We start from the raw sequence: 25260 nt of genomic DNA on the forward strand, positions 1-25260 counted from the left end.
ACTACTTTCACATGGCTAAAAAAACAGAGAAGCAAACGTCACTATTGGTTGTTTCTGTGAGTTCATAGAGAGCCTGCAGAATCATTCCTAGTTTAAAGGATACTGGTTAGTACAGATAGCTGTCATAGTGGTAAACATACCTTTAGATAGAGTGTAAATAAACTGTTTTGAGGTGGGAGATACAAGAATCCTTGGATATAGTAGTGGAATGTTGTTCCTCAACAAGAAACCACTGAAGTGCCTTCAGCAGTTGAGTCAGGATAAATGGTTATGATTGTTGCTTCTATAATTTTTTTAAAAATAGTAATATTTATACTTCTGGGAAATAAATGTAACAAAGAGTTGATTATCCTGATGTATAAAGCTGCTTTCATGTGTTTCTGAGAGGTGAGTCACGTTTTTCTCTCTAGCACTTCACTTCTTTTCTTACACGATCCTCAAACTTAGGAACCTAGTAGTACCCTCTGAATCTCATGAAATCCCAACTGAAAAAATGGACAGAATCATTCTTTAGAGAAGATGAACTTGTCGATGCCTCAGAAACATGGAGTTCCTCAAGAGCTGTGTGAAGTTATTTAGTGGTGGCTGAGAGGAGGAATAGACATCTAGGGCGCTCACTGGGCTTTTGACCACACCGTAGTGATCCCCACAGGGCACTCGTGGTTTGCCCTTCTTAGTAGGTAAAAAGTTGAATGTCGTCTGAGGTGAAAAAAATCAGGAGGGCCATTTCTTATTTTGTAGGACAAGGTAAGACCTGTTTGTGGGCATTTCAGTCAAAATAAGTAACTGATTAAGTAAACTGGTAACAGCCAAGGAATATTGATGTCTTCAACATGTCTGAAGCCTCCAATGATTTTCTGTTGGAAGGTGCAAGGCATAGGTCCTCCAGCTTGTCACCAAGCAAGTCTTCCCATGGCCTCTGCTGCCTTGAGCCTGGGCTGCACAGGACAAGAAAAGCAGGGGGCATGAGTGACGTGTGCTTGGGTGACATGTCCTGGGAGGAGGGGGGAACTGCTGTTGGTGCTTCCCTGACTGCACAGACTAAGTTGAGAAGACAAATGTCTATTTGGTGCTGACGTAAATTAATGACACTTTCCACAAAACCATTACAAAACATTATTCTGTTTGTTCTTATATGGGAAAAAAATGGGGCTGCGTTTTTGCACGTGGGACTAAAGTCAAATCAGGGTAGAAACAGATGCAAGATACAAACAGGGATCCCTCAGTTCATTTAAAAAAATAAGCAATATCTGATATCTGTTGTTATCAATGCAAGTTACTTCAAAATAATGACTTTACCTTTAGGTGGGAGATCTAAAAGCCAGACTTGCCTCTCAAGAAGCCGAGTTGCAACTGAGAAATCGTGATGCTGAGGCTCTGATCACAAAGATCGGGCTTCAGACAGAGAAAGTGAGCCGGGAAAAGGCCATCGCCGATGCCGAGGAGCAAAAGGTCAGGCTAATTCCACCATTTAGAGTGCTGAGCTATATTTAGCACAAAATAAACCTTTGTAGGTGAACAATTTTGAACAACTTCCTCTCCAGGGAGCATAAAATCTGAAGAATTATTATAGTTACACATGTAACAGCATTTCACACCATGATTACCACTTGACCTTTCTTTACATTATGCATTTTCCCAACCTTTTAGCTCTTTTAATGATATGAAAGAACAATAAATACTGAGCTCATTCAAGCATATAATGGATGTGGATCTTGAACATCAGGCCTATTTGTAATACAGTAAAGGTCATGAAGTCACCTCTGAGGTTTCTAAAGGTTTTCAGTTTTTAGGCAAATTGAACAACTCAATTGTTAACAAAGCCCATTCCGTCACTTTGCAAGATGGTTTTCAAATTTTGCATTTTAATATTATGACTTGAATTTATTATTAAATCCTAAGCTAAATTTGTTCTTTCTGATTCGATTGAGGCCCGGGCATTCTGTATTATGTTTTATTGTTGGAAACAATTACTTTTAAGATTATATAGATTCTGCTTTCTTTGTACTCAGATTTCTAGCAGTTCTGAAATAAATATAACTTCTGTTGTCTTCTTCTTTTACCAAAACTTTAGCTACAAATGGAAGGCATTTTGTTTTTGTGTGTCTTATTTCCCAAAAGAAATATCACAGTAAACAAAAGTTAATAAATATTTGTTTAAAAATTGAATGAATGTATATGTGTGAGGTAAATTCTCTTATTTTAGACAAAAGATTATAATCAGAGCTTAGTTAATTTAAAATTATAAATTATGAACAATCTCATAGCCTTTGAATCAGTAGCCATTATGCCATTATCCTTGCATTTTTATGATACCAGGAAATATTTGAGTTTTTCCAGGGGTGTTGCCATTTTTTCATAGACAATTGAGTTTTTTTTCTTTTTTCTAATGTGTTTTGAGCATGTTTGCCTTTAGCTTGCACAAGTAAAGACTTGAAAAGTATATTGAAAATCAAAAGTCAGTTTTTTGTTAAAAAACTTTATTTTTGAAGTTGCAGATAAGGCACATTTGGTGTGGCCAATGGGTATATAATTCCTAATTCTGATAATAAATGTTTCTATTGAGTTTCAGATTAGTGGGAGATGTCCTTAAAAGTATATTATTATGTTAAGTAATCAGGTATCACACATGGTATGATTTTCATAAGCTAATTCCACCCAGAGGATATTTTTCAGGCATTACACAAAATACGTGATGTTCTAGCAATTATAACATCATAAGCCATCTCTACGGATACCATTTAGAGATCTTAAGATATAACAAGTACTCTAGAGGTATTTTCACATTTTTGCACGTGAATTCCTGAGGCAAAATTATCCTCACAAAGGGGAAAAATGTTTTAGCAAATTAGAATTCATCTGACAGGTTGTTTCCTGAAGTTCTCCAGATATGAAAAAGACTCATACTATTTTTTTGTATCTAATCCATACCAAGAAATAAAAATAATACTTACAAATATTTTCATTTTCTCCACGAGGCTTAATTTAATTATAAATAACAGATATTAACTGAACACCTATTTTTTGCCTGGCACTATTCTAGGCTCTTGAGGATATATGACACAGAAGGTGCCCTCATATAGCTTATGTTGTAATGGAAAAGACTGACAAGAGACATGTGACAGGTTGATAGACAAGATATTCTGAGTTAGTGATAAGGGCTCTGATGAAAATCAGATAGAGAGATGCAATGGTGGAAGGAACTATTTTAAATTGGGTGGTCATGGAAGGAAGGTCTGTTCATAATTTAACCACACAGTGCAGGAATTAATCAACACTGAGTATGTGCTATGAACTCACATTTGTCATATGTTCAGCAATATGCTAGATTCTACGTGGTTATTAAAGGGGTGTATATGGACTTTTTGTGATCCTATGAAGTTGGAGTCTCAAGGCTTAATACATGAGAAATAATTAAAAAGTAATAAAACATACATTGCCACATTTAATACGACTAAACAAATATTGGGGTTTAGAGACTGCCTTGCTGTGCATTTTGACAACCCTTGTAGAGAAGCAGGTTGAAGTTGCTGCTTCAGATTCATAAAATAATCAAGGGCCACTCAAACCACTGGCATTGCCAGCAGTGACTTCAAGTCACACAAGCACCATTAAGCCTCTGAAAATTGGTTCTTCCATCTTTGTTTGACTTACCAGCTGCAAATTCTAAGGATCCTCTGATGTCTTCGAACTGCTTTCTTTGTTGGGTAGAGTGTAATCCTCATGAGTGAAAGTACCTTCCAAATTGCAGGGCTGATATAATTTCTTCAAAAGTTGGACACCCTCTTTGATTTTGAATGGTCTTCAGTTTTTGTGTGTGTTTCCTTTTTAAATGTGGCTGGATTTTGGAGGACCATCAGGAATTTCTTATAGTCTAAAAGCAGGTAAAAGCAGTGTATTCATTTGCTAGGGCTTCCATAACAAAATACCACAGACTGGGAGGCTTAAACAGCAGAAATTTATTGTCTCACAGTTCTGGAGGCTGGAAGTCCAAGATCAAGGGGTTGACAGGTTTGGTTTCTCTTGAGTCTTCTCTCCACGGCTTGCAGGTGGCTGCCTTCTTGCTGTGTCCTCACATGGTCTTTCCTCTGTGTGCACACCCCTGGTGTCTCTTGTGTGTGTCCAGATTTCTTCCAATTTAAGGACACCAGTCATGTTGGATTAGGGCCCACTCTAACGGTTCGTTTTAGCTTAATCACCACTTTAAAGGCCCTATCTCTAAATACAATCACATTCTGAGGTATTGGGGTTAGGGCTTTAACATGTGAATTTTGAGGTCACAATTCAACCAATAACAAGCAGTTATTTTGACTTGATTCTCTCCCTGTGACAACCACTAAATTTCATGAACTATCTGCAAGGAGCTTTTGACAACAGAGGGCAGAAATGTTCTTCTGTACCCCAGAATGGGACTATCTCCAAATCTCTGCTTTAACAGACAGTGGTAGAGGGAAATCACACCCCCAAGCCAAGCCATCTAGGTAGCTCTTCCCTCCTTCTCCATGGTGAGCCTTGCTGACCACTACCCAGGAGCCAGGGGGCAGAGGAAACTGCACACTGAGGCTTACCAAGTCACTAAGATACACAGCATTTTCACTACTCTAGTATCGTTGCACCTTAGGGTGAGAGGTATTGGGAATGAGAAATAAGTTGACCAACCTAGAGTATTTTTTTTGTTTGCATATGTGAGTTTTTTTTTATTTAATGTTCAGGATTTCTCTGTTTATAAAAATTGCCCAAAAGAATAGTACTCCATTAACAGTAAAGGAGTCAGAAGGAGAAGAGTAGTAATTCCCAGTCTCATAGAAATAGCACTTAAAAGGACTACTCTGTAAGGTCTCTTCCAGTATTAAAAATCTATGATCCTGAGTCCAATTTAAAATGATGCCTTATAAATGGTATCAGCATTTATAGAGTCATTATATCCTTATGGAAATTAAGTAAACCTGAGGTAGTACCTCACTCACTCACACTCTCTCTTTCATCTGCAACAGTGTTCTCTGGCACACTGAAAATGTAGTATTCTTAGAATTTTCATGGTCTGTTCCTGGCAGTTTTGAGGGTTGTGGTTTTGGAGTAGTTCTCAATAAGCAAGCCAAGTTTTCTTATTTACGTTACCAGTAGCTGTGTATGTATTAGCAGGAGATCACATATCTACCCTGAATCAATTATGTTCATAAAAGGTGCAGTGTACAGCAAAATAATGGTTAATCAAGAGAAGGGTAATTACTGCTAATAAAGCTGTACTAGACAACATAATTTGTTGTGAGCAATGTTTAATTTTATGGTATAGGTAAACCTGTTCGTTCCAAACACATCTGAAGAAATACACTTTTGTTCACACTTTCTATTCCACAGTTACCATTACTGCAGGAGCCGTCCCCCATGGTGACTGGATCCTGGTGCCTGGTGCCACAGCTTTGAAACTCAGATTTCTGCTGAGAACTAAAAATTTACTCTTCCTAGACATTCTAATTCTATAGGTGTCCTAAGAGGAGGAGGATAAAAACTCCAAAGCTTCTCAGTTTATTTTGGTTCAAGTTGACCAGCGTGGCTTCCCTATATCCATATTATATGTGTTCATGTCAAGAGGCTGGTGTGGCACCCTCTTTGGCAGGTGAAAGTGCCAATGAGCCCTCAAGAGTTAAGTGGCCAGCAGTGTCATGGTTCCATGCCGAAGACAGACCTGGGCTGTTGCAGCTATAATTTCTTACCAGGTCCTCAGAGAAACCAGTAATTCGTCTTTTATAAAAATTCTATCTATGGTTAAGCATGCACAGAATGGAACAATATCTTCTAGCCAGTTGAACCCAAAAGCTTCACATCTATTCTTAAAGAACAGCCAACATGGCTTTTAGGCAAATGTAAGCAAAAATTAGACAATTCAAGCAAGAATATTTTGTGGTCTAGGTTACTGAGCCAGCCTGGATTTTCAGTTGGCCAGGACTTGCTGAAAAAGAAAATTGAAGAACACAAGAGTTACTTAATCTTGCATTATTAGTGGCACCTTATAATTAAATCAGTCAAAGCCCTTCTTGGAGCATTTTGATATTTGAAGCCATTTGTATTGGGATTTGTCATTGTGTATGTTGTGCATATACAAAGCTTTGTATATACACTGTGCCTGAGGGAAATTAGTCTGTACAACAAATTCCTCACCTGTTCAAAATATAGACAAATGAATCATTGAACAGTGCATCAAAATATAGACAAATGAATCATTGAACAGTGCATCTGAGTCAGCCTGCATTTTTCAGCAGAGAGATCTAAGATGATAATTTGTGTATGTGGGTTTGTGTGCTTTTCCTCTCTGATCAGGTGACAGCCATTCAGACTGAAGTGTCCCAGAAACAGAGAGAGTGTGAGGCTGACTTGCTCAAGGCTGAACCTGCGCTGGTGGCTGCGACAGCTGCGCTCAACACGCTCAACAGGGTAAAGAGGATTCCTTGGCTCGGGAGTTCCTCAAAATAATATTTAAAGGTTATTAGAGTTTGAGTAACTGAACTGAGAGTAAAGTCCAGGCAACCAAAGGTTTCCTTTTTCCTTTTTAAAAGGGAAAGAAAGGCCCATAAACTATTGAAGTTGAAACCAACGTTTGAGGTCATGGTTATAGTTCACCTCCCTTTCCCATCCAGGAGTCTCTCCAACCATACTCCAACAAGCAGTCTCCTTTTCAATACTTGTAGCACTGTAGGATTTATACTTTCATGAAATGCAAGTCTATTGTTAGCAACTGGATTTGGCCCAAGTCCAGTTGTTTCTATTTTGTGTTGCTTTAAGAACTAACTGGGGGATTCTTTATTTCCTCTGGGTATAAAAAATAGCATTAATGGCAGACCCTCATGAAAAGAACAATGGGCTGGGAACAAAGATACATAAGTTTGGCCCATACCATTTTCCTTGCTCCACATTATTAGCAAAACCTCGTTGAGCATTCGAATTCCCGTAGGAGAAAATAATCTGTGATCGTCAGAAGGGTATTGTAAGGAAGAATGGAATTGTGGGCAATGTTATTTTAAGATCCTGCAGCCAGTCTTCTCCCCGGTTCTACTAGGCCTCTGGGGAGATTCCCAGGGAATTGCCAGGCCTAAGGTTCTTAAGATTCAACTTCAAAGAGTAAAGGATCCAGACTTTCACGGCTCTTCAAAGAAATATTCAATTCCTTTTTCTAAGTATTTTTTTGAAGAAAACAACTTTGACTATGAGCAAAGATTTATCTGTGTTTCTTACACAGCATTACCATAAAAGTGAAAAATTTAAAAGAACAAATATGAAGAAGATTATTATATCATGAAGAAGATTATTATGCATTCAAATAGTCTGCTGCCATTAAAATATTGTTAAATGCTAGTTAGCAACACGAGAAAATGTTCATGATATATTAAGTGAATAAAGCAGACTATAAAATAGGATACATTACATGACTTTTTTTTGGTAAGAACATGCTTGTGCATAGCAAAAACTTGGAAAAAATAACAAATAATAATAACTGATTATCTCTGAGTAATGGAATTTTGCATTTTCCTCTTTCTGAGCACTGGAATATTTATTTTCTTTGTGCTTCTCCACATTTGCAACTTTTTCTCTGAATATATTATTATTTACCCAGACAAAATAAATTAATGTCACTTAAATATGAAGCTCTGTGTATTTATAAATGATGATATTTATAAATGATGAAAGACTCTTAGCCAACTTTCAGTTATCGTTAGCATATTTTAAGTTTTTGCTTTTATTTTCACACCCTTTTCGTTCTTTGCAGTCATTTCCCAAATAAATAGGTAGTTTATGGTAATGCAGCAGAATCAGGTTCAACATTTGATAAGGAGGCATGAGTGTATTAGGTAGCTCATGAAATATCACAGGAAATACTTGTTTTTTAATCCATGAATGTACATATACTTCTCATAGGTACTAATTCTTGCCCCAAAGTATTTGCCCTGATATTTGTAGTTTTTACCATTAATAACATCTGTTGGATAAATCAGGATTCTGACCTGAGAAGATTAAGGAGCAGCACAGAAAGTAGGTTCTGCCTATATGGGCATCTTCAGAGTTGAGAGTCATTGTAGTGTAATGGAAGCTGTTTCTTGTGCATGTAAAGCAGAAAAAAAAAAAAAAAAAAGAAACTCTAAACTAGGGGATTATGTTTCTTGGAGGGCCTGGTTAAAATGCAAGTATATTACATAGGTGAGATAGAACCCACAAATACCTTAAAACCTATATGTTTATGAAATTCCCTGGACTTAGTGAACAAGGCTCTTCAGGACTCGTATATCAGATAGATAATTTTTCTTGGAAGCAAAAAAGGACAGTGGTGTTTCCAGAGTATCAGAAAAGTGCCCAGCAAGAACCGAACCTCCTGGGGTCTCAAGGAGAAATCCCTTGGGTGCGTGGCAAAAACTGCCAAACCAGGACTGGTGTGGAAAGGAGAGGTACGAGGCCACTGAAGACCAGCTTGATAACTTACCAGACCTCCTCTGGTCTTGAGTGTGTATGTGCTTTTCTCCAGGTCAATCTCACTGAGCTGAAAGCCTTTCCCAACCCTCCGAATGCAGTTACCAATGTTACTGCGGCCGTGATGGTCCTTCTGGCTCCCCGGGGCAGAGTGCCAAAGGACCGAAGTTGGAAAGCAGCTAAAGTCTTCATGGGAAAGGTACCAGACAACCTGGCAAGATGAAAATCCCAGCAATTTCTGTTTTCAGTACTGTGGTTGTACTTGACAGCCAAAGATGTTCAAATCAAAAGAAATCATCTTCATATTCGCTGAGAGTAATCTGCCGTATGTTCTCTAGACTTAGAATTTTTGTTTGCCAAGTGGGGAGGTTAGCTTGCAGGTATAGCATACCTAAGTCAACACCAGCAGCAGTTGGAAGGTTGCTAATTATTTGCAAAATTATGACAGCAGTTAAGTGTAAGAGGGAGAAAATTACATGGATTTCTTATGCTGGAAAAATGTTATTAATGTACAAGAAGGTGAAGCAAAGGGGCTTTTTGGTATGTGTTTTTCTTTTTCTTTCCTGCCTTTCTTTTCTTCAAAATGTGAATGCCTCCTGTGCAGGGACTGAGTATTTTACCCTGGGATAGAAGAGATTTTAAAAGTGTCCATTGCTAATTCCAGCTTCATACTATAAAGACTGAAAAAGTCAAACAGTAGGATAAATGCAGCTTGCCAATTTTGCCTTTGTAATGTGAGTCCTAAAAGCTGATTTTAACTTTTGATCTTGGAATTTTCTCTGCAGCCAAAATGGGTTCATTGCAATAAGTCTTTTTGCTTTACAGGTTGATGATTTTTTGCAAGCATTAATTAACTATGACAAAGAGCACATTCCAGAGAACTGTCTAAAAGTGGTGAATGAACAGTATTTGAAAGACCCGGAGTTCAATCCAAACCTGATTCGGACCAAATCTTTTGCAGCAGCTGGTCTCTGTGCCTGGGTCATCAACATGGTTAAATTCTATGAGGTATCAGTCGTAATGAGATGGTTTACAGGTGTTGTTCACAAAGGGCCATACACATATTTTCTAGGCTGGCAAAAAATGTAAAATAATTTGGTATTTAATAATCTGAATAAAATAAAGTTCTAAGAATGAGAAGGTGTCAGATTAAACAGAATTCTAAACAGGAGGATATTTGCAATGTTGGAAACTATCTTTTTTTCGGGAAGAACGATTGGCTACTTTAGATCAAATAGCAGCAATTAATTTAATTTGATTAGATAAAAACTTGGATAGCCTAATTATATTTATTTACGTTAAAATATTAATTTCATATTAACCTGAAATAACTGCAAGTCTGAATTTATGTTTCATTAAACTTAATCCCTGCTCTCAAAGCAAAAATTTATACCACCTATTGTAGACTTAATAAGTTTCATGTTTTTGCATTAGTATTTTAATGACAGATACATTTTTGATGGTATATGGTCTAATCTAAAGTTTGTACTTTGGGGCAGTATAGAGATAGATTATCATTTTGTTTAGTCATTTATTTATCAAATACTTATTGTCTGCCAACTATGTTCCAAGTACTTTCCAGAGTACTGGATGTAAAAAGGGAACAATGCGTGGCCCTTAACTCTAAAGGACTGTCTCATTTTTGTCTTGGAAGGTTGTATGTTATATTCAAAAATGGAAACACTGAGGAAATATCAAGTTATATATATATATATATGTGTGTGTGTCAAGTTATAGATAGTCAATGTCATTCCCAAAATGATTGTCATAAAACCAGGTTATATCCTTTATATTGGGAGCCCACAGGAATAGGCCCTGCTGGTCTTTCTCTCTTTAGCGGAAGCCTGTGTAGAGCAACAGTTAAGGCAGATTGCAGTTGATGAATGGCCTCTCTCATTAATTAAATGTCTGACTGCTGTGCTCTCCTTGCACATAGGTGAAAAGACGAGCATAGAGCTAGACTGTGGCTGTGTTCTGTGTTGTTTTGCTATAAAATAGGAAATAAAATTTAATTTCCTTCCTCTCTCCCCAACAGGAGAAAAACTGTTCACCCAAATTCTCAAACCACCCATTCAAATAACACACACTTAAGGTGGCCAAGAACTTAAAAAATAAAGTGGTGTGAGGGTCTCTTCCACTTTCCTTTATGGGGTCAGAGAATTTCTCTACACTTACTTTCTGCCTTCAAGGAAGACCTGATCCCATCTTTAGCTATAGGAGGAATACTATATATAGTAGGAACACTATGTAGTAGGAATACACTGCAATTTCTAGTGATAAGAGGATTATCTCCAAATTTTATGACAAACCAATTTTAGTATCTTAATGGTATTTGACCTGTATAGCATTTTATACACGTACTCCTAACTCTAATTCCCAGAATAAATGGGTAAATAATGGAGAACCAGAGAGAAATGGGAAGGCTATGTGGATTTTTGCTCTGCCATTAGGTAGGACCATTGCTAAGAAACAAACAACAAATTGCTAATGAATTAGAGATTTAAATTGTAAAGGTTCCAGCAAATGTAGGATTGAATGATTACTTGTCCTCTTTGCATCTTTCTTACCTCATGAATTAAACCCCATATGGATTTTCAGGTCTACTGTGACGTGGAGCCAAAACGCCAAGCATTAGCCCAAGCAAACATAGAATTGGCTGCAGCTACTGAAAAACTAGAGGCTATCAGGAAAAAGCTTGAGGTAAGTGCAAACTACGACACTGAAGAAGTTCCCAAGAGGTGGTACCTCCCCACTTAGGATCCCACCTTCAGACAGGGCCACATCTGAGTGCTACCAAACAGAAAGGGATCCGATCTTTCATTAATGTATTCACTTGTATACACATTCAGTAGATATTTCTTATCTGCTATATGCTAAACACTGAACTGGAAAAATGGAAACTTGCATGGTTTGTTCACTTATAAAACTTTCATGGTCTGGTAGTAGAAGGAGGAGGGTAGCACATAGTGATTAAAAGCAAGGATTCTGGAGCCAGGCTGTCTGGGTTAATATTCTGGCTCCACTATTTACTGTTTCACCCGGCACAAGGTGGTTAACCTCTCCAAGCCTCTGTTTTCTTATCTGTGAAATAGGTATTGTAATAGCATCCACTTCTTAGGGAGGATTGTGAGGATTAAATGAGAGTAATTCATATTAAGAATTTAGCATGTACCTGGCCCATAGTCAGTGCTTAGAGAATATTAGCTACAATATTATCATCATGACTATTTTCACAAATATGTAACCAATCATTCTAGTCCAGTGTTATAAGTATATATGTGACTATATACAGAATGCAACAGGAACACCAAAAAAGTACCGAGCCTGGAGAAATAAGAGCAAGTTTCATGGTGAAGGTGTACTTGACCTGGGCTCCAGAAGTTACTTAGGAGTCTCCAGGATAACTAGGTTGGGAAAGGTATTCTTGGCAGAGAATAAAGAAAAGAGGGAAGAAGCAGGTGGTCCACTTGAAGAATCTCAGTAAGCCAGAGCCCTAAGATGAGTGTTTTGGGGAAGGTTAGGAATAGCAGGAAGTAATGCAAGATGAACTTGCGAAGATGAGCAAAGGCCTTCTTTGCCTGTCATGCTACAGAATTTAAATTTTATCTGACTAATGATATTGAGCCTTTGAGAAATTTTAATAGGTTAACGACACGATCGAACTAGCTTTTCAGCAACTGAATGGAAGCTGGAGGGAGAGAAGGGTCTAGAGGCAGAAAGACAGGTTAGAAGGCATTGCAGTGGGTCCTGTTAGGGCCTCAGCAAAGGCAGGAGCAGCCATGATGGAGAGGACAAGATTCGAGGCTGGCTGATGTGATATGGAGAGAGAGGAGGCGTGCAGAATGGAGATGATGAGTTTGAGGTGCCTGACGAGGCAGCATGGGGTAGTGCAATCAGAGTGATGAGGCTGTGTAACTGTGGCAACTTAGGAAAACCCTCGGAGCTTCAGTTTCTTATCTGTAAAGTAGTGATAATAACAGCTACCTCTCAAGCTGGGCATTTATGATTTTTGGCTACCCAGAATCCAGATACCTCCCTTGGACGGTAACAGCCTGATTTATCTTTGAGGCGTTATCTTTCCTCATTGGATACACTTGGGTGGGGCTTTTAGCAGGGGGGCCCTTTCCTTTTATAGCTAAGACTAATTATGTGATCCAAGCTTTGTCAATTTGGTCCCCCACCTCTAGAACTTGAATCATTAGCAAAAGAATAAAAAGACTGAAAACAGTCCAAGTTCATGCATTCTAGAGTGTCCAGATAAGACTTTCAAGTAGTTCCTGCTCCCAAGACTCGCTGGAACTCCTGGGTGCCTGTACGTGGTTCTCTACCTTTCCCTCCCTCCTAACAGCCTCCCCTCCGTGTCTCCCCCAGCCCCCATTTCCTTCCAGTAAATTTCTTTCAGCTTAAATTAGCTGGAGGTGGTTTCTGTTACTTCCCACCTATGAATCCTGACGTATCGAGATGCTATTTGGCATGCAGTACACAGCTGATGCTTCATAAATGTTATTTCCCACTCTCTTCTTGTAGAAAACCCACGTGTAGGTGTTCAGTGGTCAGAACTGGAGTTTGAGAGAGGCCTGGTTCAGGAACATGTGTTTGGGAATCGTTGGTGTGCAGATCGTGTGTAGAAAGATTGTCCAATGGGAGTGAGAAGAATAAGAAGCAGTGGGAGCTGAGGGTAGACCTCGGGGAGGATGTTCCTGTCTCAGAGTGAATCCTGCCATGGGTCCTGAGCAGGTGAACTCAGCTGCCCCTGCATCTGGAATCTGGTGCTCAGAGTAGCCAGGCAGCCAAGCTGGGCTCCTTATAGAACACAGCTGGAACTAGGCCTGCTTATGTCTGGCACCACTACTTGCCAATTTGCACCAAATAAAAAGGGAGGGAGCACTTTCTATTAGGCAGTGCCCCCTCCCAGATTTCAGGAAAGGTTCTTGAAAGAAGACTAAGATCATCTTTCCAGAGCACAGCCCAAGGCATTGACTCCTTAAATATACCAGGAAGGGATTAAATTGTGCTCTCATTTTACTATTCAATAATTATGAGGTACCTTTTTGTGATAATTATTTTAATAAGATGGTTAATAACCCCAAAAGCTTTCTCCTTAAGACATGGAAAATTTCAGCTCCTCTCGCAGTAAATCACACCCCCTTCTCTTTCAAGACTGCTTCCTCTACTAGACCTTCCTGACCATCACTCCTCACCCTGGTGACTTGACCATCATCCCTTCCTTTCTGTCCAGTCAGTACATATTCCTACTATAGCACCAAGCATACTGTTCAATAAATACCTGGTGACTCTTGAAAGAAAAATAAGTCAACAACATCAACAGCTGATTTAGACAAATTTAGGATAAACATTACTTTTACAAAAAATATCTTCATTCATTGGTCAAAACTCACTGTCAACTTGACCAAAACCTTTAGAAAAATGTTGTCATCTATTGTTAATGGCTTTACATAAATATTAAAAGCAATTTATGTTAACAGAAAAAGTGATGAGGATGCTCAAGACAGCCCTGTGTGACCCTAAAGTTAAGACTTTCTGCGATTGCAGAACTAATAGTCCTTTCAGCTAGCCCACAACTAGCTGAAAAGAATTATTCATGTCAATTGTTTTCAAAGACACACAGTATAAGCAGAGGTTGACACATCAATGAGCCTCAGAACTAAGTTTGCAGACACAGAGAAAAAAAAACCAGAGCAATAATCAAAATGCCTTTATGAAGAATAGGTCCCCTCTATCCCCCTACCAAGAATGGATTTCCAGAGAGTAGTTATTAATGCAATGGAATCTCTGGCTACGGTTCCCACCAAGGTTCAGTTCTCTATGAGGACACCATGGCTGATCACGGCAAGGGCCAGGTACCTCCTCACAGTTGGTACACAGTCAGATAAAGTTTTGAGCCCAAGTGAAATTATAATTTTCATTTTATTAATTATAATTTTTGCTAGCTTTCCTCCAGCCTCTCGTTTCTCCACCCTCATGGACTTTCTCTCCTTCTGATCTTATGTCTCCTGTTGCCTTCTTGCCTAACAAAGTAGGGATGTATCTGATATCAGCATCTGTGCTGTGATGGAAATTCATTCATACCAGTGTTAGTCTCTATGTATTTGTTCTTTTGAGTCTATCTCTAGTTTAAGACTAAAAGACGGCCTCATATTGAAGGTCAAGTGAAAAAGGAATTGCTGAGCTGGAGTGGAAGAAAGACCATTATGTCCCTCAGACACACAGGGACTAAGGATGGCCGTAAAGAAAATCCAAAATCACTTGTCTTTAGAGAAGTGGTTCTCAAAGTGTCTTCCCTAGACCAGCAGCAGCATCAGAGTCACCTGGGAACTTGTTAGAAATACGGACTGTCAGACCCCACCCCAGACCTACTGAATGAGAAACTCTGGCAGAGGAGCCCAGGAATCTGGGCTTTATCAAGCCCTCCAGGTGGTTCTGATGCATGCTCAAGTTTGAGAACCACTGGTTTAAGGTATCTGGTGGGCTGGGGTTCTTGAACTGAGTCCCTCCTTCCTCATTCCATTTACTTCTAGACCCTAAGAGGCCAAGACCTGTCAAAGACTGTGAAGAAACCAAGATTTTACCCTACTTGTGATCTAACAAGTTAGCCTGCCACAGTTTCATAGATGCTGGAAGAAGACATGAGACTTGTGGGTCAGAGACCAAAAGACTCTATGACTCACAACACAGCAAGCTTGATGCTTACTTCAGTTCTCTTGTCCCCCAGTTCCCATGGGAGTGATGCACAATGGACTAGGTGGTGTTGTACACAGTGGGTTTGTGTCACAGCTGAGAAATCCCAAGCTTAGGAAACCCCCAGTATAAAGAGGGCTGTAAGTAAACCTGCCCAACCTTTTCCCCAGAGGGAAACATATCTTTATCATTCTGGTCAGGAAATAAATCTGTCTTCTGCCCTGAGAGAAATGCTGTCTCTATCCTCCAAGCCTCCAAGCCTGCAAATATCATAGGAAAGATAGTCCAGAACAAAAGCTGTCAATGCCTCTCCACAAGAGGCAGAGAAACAAATGCAAGAGACTGTGGTCTCCCAATACCCAGCTCCCCTTTGCAACTTTATGAAGGGAACTGTTATAAATCGTTTTATGTCTTAGTTCTATGTGTATTTATGTCAATCCTATAAATTGGGTAACATTATTATTTCGATTTTTCAGATAATGAAACTCAGGCATAGTGAGGTTAAATAAAAAGCCCAGCTTGTGTTGCTTAGCTGGTAGCAGAGTCCAAATGTGAACCCAGGTATCTGATACCACAGCTGACATGTGCTTCTATGTTTTATAAAACCATAAGTACTTTTAATAACCTAAAATAGACTTCAAAATATTATTTATTTTAGTCTAATTTCTAATTGGTTATGTGTAATATCTCTTCCAATTCTCATAAATTTGACCTTATTTTGCATGTTAATCTTAAATATGACATTTTTTTCTTTTTTTTAAGAAGTACTGCTGTAACAATATGAATTAAATAATGATGTAATAATTGGGCCATTGACAAATATAAGCAGTCTCTAAATTATGAATGTGGTATGTTCTACAAGTTTGTGTATTCAAGTTTCTTGGAACTTGGCTTGTATTTACGAGAGCAGTGTTATAAATCGTATTTAGGGTTGTTAGTACTTGCAGGTGGCAAGATGCTATAGTAAGGAGTCTCCCAAGTATTTGATATCTTAGTCAAGGCTTTTTTGGCTAAAAGTAGTAGAAACCCACTTAGAAAACCTTAAGCCAAAAAGGAGATGAAGATGACTCATGGAACTCGGAGGGAAAAAAGTGTGACTAGGTCTCAGGAGAAGAGAGACCAGGAAATGGGAAGCTGCGTGAATATCTTTTGGCGTCTCTCTAGGGCCATGTGACTTCTCATCTTGCTTCCCTTTCATCCTTTCTCTTCTTCTAGAATGCTTTCCTGTACCCCTGGTGGAAGATGGTCCCCCTCTAAATGAAACCCTCCAAAATTTATACATCTTCCCAGGTCTTTTGATGCAAAAGACAATGACATACCTCTGAGTTTCAATCCCAAGTTTCCAGAAGAAAAAATCTTACTGGCCAAACTGGGTCAGATTGCTGAGGTCTGAAGGGGCTCAATCATTAACACCCCTCTTCATTGCCCGAGTTACGGACCAATGAGAAAAGAGTCAGTAGGCGGAAAACCAAAAGATGACCCTTATCATTAATAAAGCTAGTACTGCAGGATGAGGCTTAGGCACAAGAGAGAGGGGAGAGTGCAGCCAGGATGTGTTCGAGTCTGCAAGGCATGTCCACTCATCCCACTTGCTGTTGCACTCTGCCCGGTGCAGAAGGGAGGCAAGAACCACATGGCAAACTGGTAATGTATGGAGGCACTGATGAAATCATCATCACTAATCCTTCTCCTTCTTCCCTAATGTATGTATGCTAAAAGGGCAAAGGACAAAGGAGGGAAAGAGGTTGTTACATTTATGTAAAAGATGTTTTAAGATGATTATAATGTTTCCATTTTATCTAAAAATGGCTCAAAAGTTAATTTTGACTCTTATTTAGGATTTGGATCGAAATCTGAGTAGACTCACAGCTTCATTTGAAAAAGCAATAGCTGAGAAAGTTCGATGTCAAGAAGAGGTGAACCAAACCAACAAAACTATTGAACTAGCTAACAGACTTGTCAAGGAACTTGAGGCAAGTTTACCTTTTCTTCCAAAATTCTAACTCAAATATTCAGATCAGCATTTTTTGATTTTATTTGCTGTCATTTTTTGATCTATTTGCTGTCAATAATAACTAAATATACATGAAATCAGCTACAAAGGGGAATATTTAATCATCATTCATACTGTCGTTCTAACTTACCAAAAGTAAGAAGTGAGGATTCTCTGTATTTTTAGCATATACCCATGAACCCTGCGATTTTCCTAAGATACGTTATAAACTCAGGACAACTGCTAGATAACTGTGATATTGAACTTTTGTCTGAGTCTTTTAATAAACTTTGTAATTGAAATCTACCATCAGAACATTACTTCAAGCCAAGCCTGCTTGATTTTTTTGTGACATCTTTTTACAGGTGACTGACATGTTAATGTTAATAGTTACTCCATTAAGTAAAGATTTTTTAATAATTCTTATTAACTTTTTCCTGTTTGAACATGAGTGGTAGAAGAACATATAGCCCTTGACCTCAGTAAGTCACAGATTTTATTTGCTCTCCCGTGTGTAATATATTCATACAATGGAATATAATTCAACCATAAAAGAAGTGAGGTACTGATACATGCTACAACATGAATGAACCTTGAAAATATCATGCTAAGTGAAAGGAGATAGACACAAAGGCCACATATTATATGATTACATGTATATGAAATGTCCAGAATGGGTAAATCTATAGAGACAGAAAGTAGATGAGCAGTTGCCAGGGGCTGGACAAGGGGCCAGGAGTTTGGGAGTGACTGCTGATAGGTACAGAGTTTCTCTTTTCTGTGAGGAAAGCATTCTAAAATTAGATAGTGGGGATGATCGTTCAAGTCTGTGAATATACTAAAAAACTACTCAATTGTATACTTTAAAGGGTGAATTTCATGATATGTGAATTAAATCTCAATAAAGCTATTATTTTATTTAAGTGCTACCTAAAAGTATATAACTGCACCATTAGAAATGCATTTAGCTGAAGGTGATAGAAAGGTTAATTTGCAGTGGCTTAAACAAGTGGGAGTTTATTTTTCACATAGATATAAAAAATTACAAGGGTAGACCATTATCAGTGTTGATTCAGGTAATTAGTGATCAGACGCCTAGTCTCTTTGTACCCTTCTGCTTCTCCAGACTTAGCATGTGATCATTCACCCTCATGAATTTTGCAGCATAGTCACAGAGGGCTGCTACACCTTCAGTCAGAAGAGGGGAAGGGGAGGGAGAGAGGGGAAGGAAAATAATCTGTAGCTGCTGGATTTTTCCCTTTTTATAAGAAAAACAGAAGTTTTCCTGGAAACCCCTCTGGCAGACTGCCACTTAAGTTTCTTTAGCCAGAACTAGTTTGACCACATCTAGCTGCAGAGAAGGCCCAGAAAGTGGGAAATGGGGTTATCGTGATTGGCTTAGCCAGTCACAGTCCATCTCATGGGGCTAGATACATTACCAGTCTTTTCAAAATCAGAGTTTTCTCAGCAAGAAAGGAGGGAGAAATGGGTTGGGCTGGGCAATAGCCTAACTTCTTATAAATATAGTAGACTTTGAAAAATCTAATTTAAACTTCCTACAAATTTAACTCATCATCCATTTGACACTCCTAGTTCATTATACATAAACTCATAGGTCATTCTACAAAACCCACTCTCTCCATTCCATCTCAATAATTGCAAGTCTGTTATTCCAGTTGTTAGGGCCAAAAGCTTTGGTATCACCCTTGAGTTTTTGCTCTTTCTTACAGCTCACACCCGATCCATCAGCATGTTGTATTGGCTCTACCTTCAGAGTTCATTCAGAATCCCAGCATTCTCACCACCTTCACCTCACCACGCTGGTCCTTGCTCCCAGCATCTCTCCCCTGGAGTACCACCCTAGCCTCCAGCCCTACCCCCAAAGTCCACTCCCGTCACTGCAGCTGAGTGATGTTTTAAAAAACTAAGTCCATTCATGAACCACTTTCTCAGAATTTCCCAAAAACTAAATGTCTAACTCAAAGTACTGTCCACCAGCTCTCCCTGGCCTGCAAGGCCCTACATGATCTGGCCCCTGGACACCTCTCTGTCCTCACTTCTGCCACCTTCCCTCTTGCTCCATCTTCACTGTCCTCCTCGCTCTTCCTCGAAGCGCCGGTCACTCGCCTACCTTGTGGCCTTTGCCTTTTTCCTCCACATGGCTTACGCTTTCCCAGACGATGACATCACTGGTTCTCTCACTTCCTTCAGGTCTCTGCTAAAAGATTGGGCAGGGGGTGGGGGGAGGGCAAAAGGGGTAAAGGGACACATATGTATGGTGATGGATAAAAACTAGACTATTGGTGGTGAGCACAATGCAGTCTATATAGAAACTGATATATAATAACGTACACCTGAAATTTACACATTATAAGCCAATATAACCTCAATAAAATAATCTTTTAAAAAAAATTCTCCTAGGGGCCGGCCCGGTGGTGCAAGCGGTTAAGTGCGCGTGCTCCACTGCGGCGGCCCAGGGTTCACCGGTTCGGATCCTGGGCGCGCACCAAAGCGCTGCTTGGCAAGCCATGCTGTGGCGGCGTCCCATATAAAGTGGAGGAAGATGGGCACGGATGTTAGCCCAGGGCCAGTCTTCCTCAGCAAAAAGAGAGGAGGATTGGCGGATGATAGCACAGGGCTGATCTCCTCACAAAAAATAAAAATAAAAAATAAAAATTCTCTTCATCGGGGCCGGCCGGGTGGCGCAAGTGGTTAAGTGCGCGCGCTCCGCTGCGGCGGCCCGGGGTTCGCTGGTTCGGATCCCGGGCGCGCACCGAAGTACTGCTTGGTAAGCCATGCTATGGCGGCGTCCCATATAAAGTGGAGGAAGATGGGCATGGATGTTAGCCCAGGGCCGTCTTCCTCAGCAAAAAAAGAGGAGGATTGGCGGATGTTAGCTTAGGGCTGATCTCCTCACAAAAAAAAAAAAAAAAAAAAAAAAAAAAAAAAAAAAATTCTCTTCATCATGTGGTTTTCTCTGATCTCCATACATAAAAGAGCATTCGCCCTGCCCCTATACACACACACACATACACCATTCTATAGCTCTTACTCTGCTTTGTTATTTTTTCATAGCATTTATGACCACATGATACATACACTTATAAAAGTACATATATTAATACACATGCTTTTTCTTTTTTTGGTCTTTTTTCCCTACCTAGAATATAAGCTCCTCAAGAATAGGAACTTCATCTGTTTTCTGCACTGCTCGATCCCAAGTATATAGAATAGTCCCTGGCACGTCATAGGCATCAACAGATATTTGTTGAATGAATGAATTGGTGAGCTTTGGGAGCCTCCTATGGTAAAAAAAAAAAAAAAAAAAAAATTCTGGAGCCCTTTGAAGAATCATTTTTCTTAGGTCATTTGAGAAATTCCATCACTACTAGTGGAATTTACAACTTCTCCCATTTAGAGTGGTAAGATTTAGGCAGTTTGAAGTGTTGACAATTTGTGAGGTACTTGAGGAAAAGAAAAAGTGCCCTTTAATTAGGCTGTTTTCCTGAATTAGTTACAGAATGTCTGAAAGTTTTATGAAGGGAAAAATAGGCTCTACCATGTGTCTCTAACACATAGCACTATCTTCCAAAGGCTTTACCTACTCATAATGATTTAGACGAGGAGGGAAAAAAAAGGATGAATAATATTAAGTAGCAAAAATATATATATATTTTTTTCAGTATTAATTGAAGATGTCAGACCTTTTCCTTTGGGGATAAATTCTTTCTCACTAGAACAGGAGACAGTTAACTTCTGAAAAGCATGAAGACTGATGATTTTGTCTATATAGCATTGACCTGGAAGCTCAACCATTCAGACTAATAAATCAGGCAATTTATATTTAATCATTAACTAACTTCTGAGCTGAACAGCTGTTCAAAATTAGAAATGGGTCACCCCAGCCAGGATGACATTACAGGCAATCTATAATGCATTAGAATAAAATTATAGTGATTTTTAACTGTCTAGAAATTTATTACAGGACATGTTCCAACTCTTAAACCCTTGTTAGCCAGTGTCAGTAATGATTTATGTTGCGTAGGTGGCATAGTGAAATTATTGACGATTTCAATAGCCAATAAGTCTATGTTTAGTAAATCTTCAAATTTCAAAGCTGTTTTGGAGAATGAGGTGGGTGCACTTTATTGTTTATCATTTACTAACCAAAGACAACAACGGTGGAGGGAAGGCAAATGAGAGATTCCTCTTAAAAATTAATGGATACATTGTCTGTAGCTGTAGAATACATTGTCTGTAGAATTCATTACTTTCCTAAGTAATGAATTCTATAAAGAGAGCTAGAGCATTGAAGTTCCTTAGTGTTTAATTTTATAGCTAACTTGGGGTGATCTTTATCAAGCAAAGCAAGGAGATTATCTTAAAATAGCTTTGATAACCATTTTCACCTGCTGATTACATGACCTCAGTGTTGTGGGTGTTATGATGGCTTGCAAGGAACTGGCATTCCTATCTGTTCTGACATACATCATTTTTGCTTTCTATGGTCTGTTTTTTCTTTCATGAGAAAAGCTAAATTCCACAAGGTTTTTCTTTGCTTGTACTTTCAAATTGCTATTTGTGGTTCCTATTAATTTGCATGTTCTTAGAATGTGGTATTAATTTTTAGCATGCATTGAAACAAAGTGAATCAGTGAACTATCCTGCAGTTAAATCAATCCATAGATATTTATTGCAGTTTTATTCAAATCCAATGTTAGGGGCTCCACATACTTAACCTGGAAATCAGATTTTAAATGGCCAGCCAACTAGATATAAGGACTTCAACAGCATTCTTGGAGCGTTTTGTCTTCAAGGCTGGTGAAGTCCGCCCGATTTCCATCTTTTTACATAGGCTATAGGTTCTTCCACTGATTGAGTGATTATATTGGAAAAATAACTTGAGTTTAGTAACTACCAGCACTATTCTTTAATTAATAGAATCCAAGATAGGTGGCTCTTTTAGCTTTATGTTTTAATTAATTAACATGAGTGGTTTGTCATTTTTCTTTTTTTGTAATTAGCCAATAACCAGTATGTTTAAAACAATGTTTGCCTAGGGCCATATAGTACCATTGCTGAAAAGAGGGAGAAATGGAGAGCAGCCACGCCACCATTAAAAATCCTAACATCACTCAGTCTTGGCCGCAGCTCTGGTCCTCCATTCCCAGAGGGACAGGAGAGCGGCTGTCAGCTTTTCAAGAAGGACCTCAATCATAATTAAAGAGTTGGGGCATCCAACAAGAAGGAGACATTAAAGATCTAATGTCATATTGCAGTCACTCCTTCATAATGATGGGTTTCAAACATATGAAAGATTATAATAGTCATGCCATCCAGTTATGTTCTGTTCCTTCTAAAGACTGTGCAGAAGGGCATAGACTTAAACTGAGCTCTAAGGTAATTACATTCAGCATTTGTTGAGTTGATGCTCACCCTGCAGTTACATCTGAGTGATTTTACTTTCAGTCAGAGAAGATTCGCTGGGGTCAGTCTATTAAATCCTTTGAAGCTCAAGAGAAGACACTCTGTGGAGATGTTCTCCTTACAGCAGCATTTGTGTCTTATGTTGGATCCTTTACAAAACAGTATCGCCAGGAACTGGTAGACTGCAAGTGGGTTCCCTTTCTTCAAAGGAAGGTAAGCCCAATTCCTTCCCTTGTCAGCATTTGAAAGCATCATATTGAAATTTCAGTAGTAAAAACAGTGTACATACCAGGCTCTTTTGTACCTCTGTAATGATAACCGACTGGAAATTCTAGTGTGAAAGAGACGTCTCCTGTGTGTTGTGGTTTTTCTTATTTTAATGATGGTTTCAACAGGGAGGTGGAAAATATAAAAATTATTTATATAAACTATAGAGATGTAGTTGGAAAACTGCTTTTAACAAAACTGATAACTGAAATCAAATTTGAATTATTATGTTATTGTAGAGCATGAAACTTTTTTTTAACGATTACGAGTTACTTGTTAAAGATTTTTTCATGACTACTTTCAGATTAAAAGTGTAGCATTTTGTATATAAGTATAAAAATAGCTCACCGTAAATTTGAATATTCAAACGCATAGGCAAAGTGAAATCATAGGTTTGGAAGATTTGAAATCATCCTTGTACAAATGAGAAAACTGAGACACAGGAAGTTTGAATGACTGACTAAGGTCACAGAGAATAGGAAATCAGACATCCTGACTTCTGGGCCACTGTTTTCTATGCAACACTGTGTTATCTCAATTGATTCAAGCAGGTTCTTCGTTTACATATCCAGCCTTTAAGATTTCCTAAATATCTCTGTATATTAATGTTCTACACTGGTAATTATGCCTCAATTTTCACAATAGTTGTTTCCATGACATAAATACATGTTAATGGAATTTTTGCAATTTAAATAAAGTTAAATGTTTTAGGGAAACTTCATTATTAAAGGCATTCCATAATTAATTTTAAAAGAAAAATTTTTTGTAATTAAATTATTTAATATATCTATAGTATCAAACTATATTTTTATATTGAAGATTTTTTAAAAGAGGTTATCTGTATTACTCTCTGAAAGTTCAAGTTTTCTCTTTAAGTAATTCTGCTATAAAATATGCTTTTATATAAAAGGATAAAGCATTCTGCTAGTTTTGTCCAGTTCTTACTGCATTGTGAGTTTCAAAATTGTCAGTTGCCTAGTTCTTCTCTTACCTTTTTTCTCAGTCTCATCTACTCCAAGCTTTAATCCTCTGTGTGGGTGTCTTTGCTTGGATCACCCTGTGGCTACTTCAGGTTGACACTGTCTTCTTTCATATTCCTCTCTGCATTCTCAGTCATTCATAAAGTTTTCTCATTCTTTCCAAAATTATAGGGAAATTCACTTACTTCCTAATGTCAAAACTATTGAACTTTACATTGTCTTCTTATTGTTATAATTACTCTTCACTTTGGAGCATGTAATACTGTTGACAGCATGGACTTATGCAACCAGTCATTTTACATTTTTTTAAAGTGAAAATTTGCCTTCTCAAATTTAGTTTTAAAATTGCTTTAATTGCTGATATAGCAGTATTCAGTGTATGTATTTCTGAGAAGTTTCCCATCCATTGATTTGTATTTTCCCGTTTACTTAAAATTCTAAACATGGGGTTCCACAAAAAAAAATTTTGTTTTGAAGAAATCATACAAATAAAAAAATTAAATTGATGATTTATGATCATGAATGATGAATGTCCAAATATTGTAAACATTTAACCAAAGCAAAATGATAATTTTCTGATGACACAAGCTAAACATACATTCATTTTAACCGTGGGCCTATGTTTTACTGCAGCCCACAGTTCTCCTTAAGGAACCCCATGTCTGTTTCAGTAATCACAATGCTCTCCCTTTTCTCTTGAGTATGTAAGCAACATGCAAACTGAGAAACAGACTCAAAACATGGCCAGTATACTCTCCCACTCATCTCTGGACATTGCTGTATTAAAGAAAAAATGTGATTGCAAATTACATAAATGATATCCCTTTGGAAGAGACTTTTCTATCTCTAAGACGCCTGGCAGAAAGTGCTACATAAAACATAACAAATGTTTGTCCTTGTGGAATCAAGGTTTCCAGTTTCTGAACTACTTATCTTCTACCACTTCTAGATTCAATCACAGCAAAGTGGGAAGACAATCGCATCTGTATGAACGTGTGCCAGAGTCCAAGAGAAGCTGAAATTGCTTACTAGTGTTAATTTTTTAATTAATTTTCCTTCAACAGTGTTCCCTCATCCTCCCCTCCTAAGAAGCAACTCCTCTTATTCTCCTGAATATGTAGGGTGTTTTCTAGAGCTCTGCTTGTCTGTAGCTAACTGTCTCCTAAGTGTCTCTGGCTTGTTGCTTGGGTATCCTGGGGATTCTAATGGTTTGTAAATTAACCAGTCAGCAAGTGACTATGATTTGTGTGATGTTTAAAATCTGTAAACCATGCATGTCATTTATTAATGACCTGTTGACATATTTAAGGTAACCTTGGAAGGAATTCTTTCATAAAGCAAGTCAGAAATCCTTAATGTTCCTGGAAATGAAGACTTTATATTCTCAATGCATCAATTCTCCCCAATTTAGTAAATAAATTTAACTCAGTTCAAGTC

At 38.4% G+C, this 25260-nt stretch overlaps 1 protein-coding gene across 1 annotated transcript in view; it reads left to right on the top strand.

Moving 5' to 3' along the window:
- The window catches only part of DNAH11 (dynein axonemal heavy chain 11), a 311121-nt gene that overhangs the window by 208647 nt on the left and 77214 nt on the right, over positions 1 to 25260 (top strand). The window contains exons 58-64 of the mRNA XM_058534426.1: positions 1306 to 1452; positions 6319 to 6432; positions 8513 to 8656; positions 9283 to 9465; positions 11056 to 11157; positions 16995 to 17133; positions 22623 to 22789. Coding sequence (XP_058390409.1) covers positions 1306 to 1452; positions 6319 to 6432; positions 8513 to 8656; positions 9283 to 9465; positions 11056 to 11157; positions 16995 to 17133; positions 22623 to 22789 — 996 coding nt within the window. The remainder of the gene's footprint in view (positions 1 to 1305; positions 1453 to 6318; positions 6433 to 8512; positions 8657 to 9282; positions 9466 to 11055; positions 11158 to 16994; positions 17134 to 22622; positions 22790 to 25260) is intronic.

The sequence above is a fragment of the Diceros bicornis genome, chromosome 3 (genome assembly GCF_020826845.1).
Source record: "Diceros bicornis minor isolate mBicDic1 chromosome 3, mDicBic1.mat.cur, whole genome shotgun sequence".
In the NCBI taxonomy this organism is placed as follows: domain Eukaryota; kingdom Metazoa; phylum Chordata; class Mammalia; order Perissodactyla; family Rhinocerotidae; genus Diceros; species Diceros bicornis.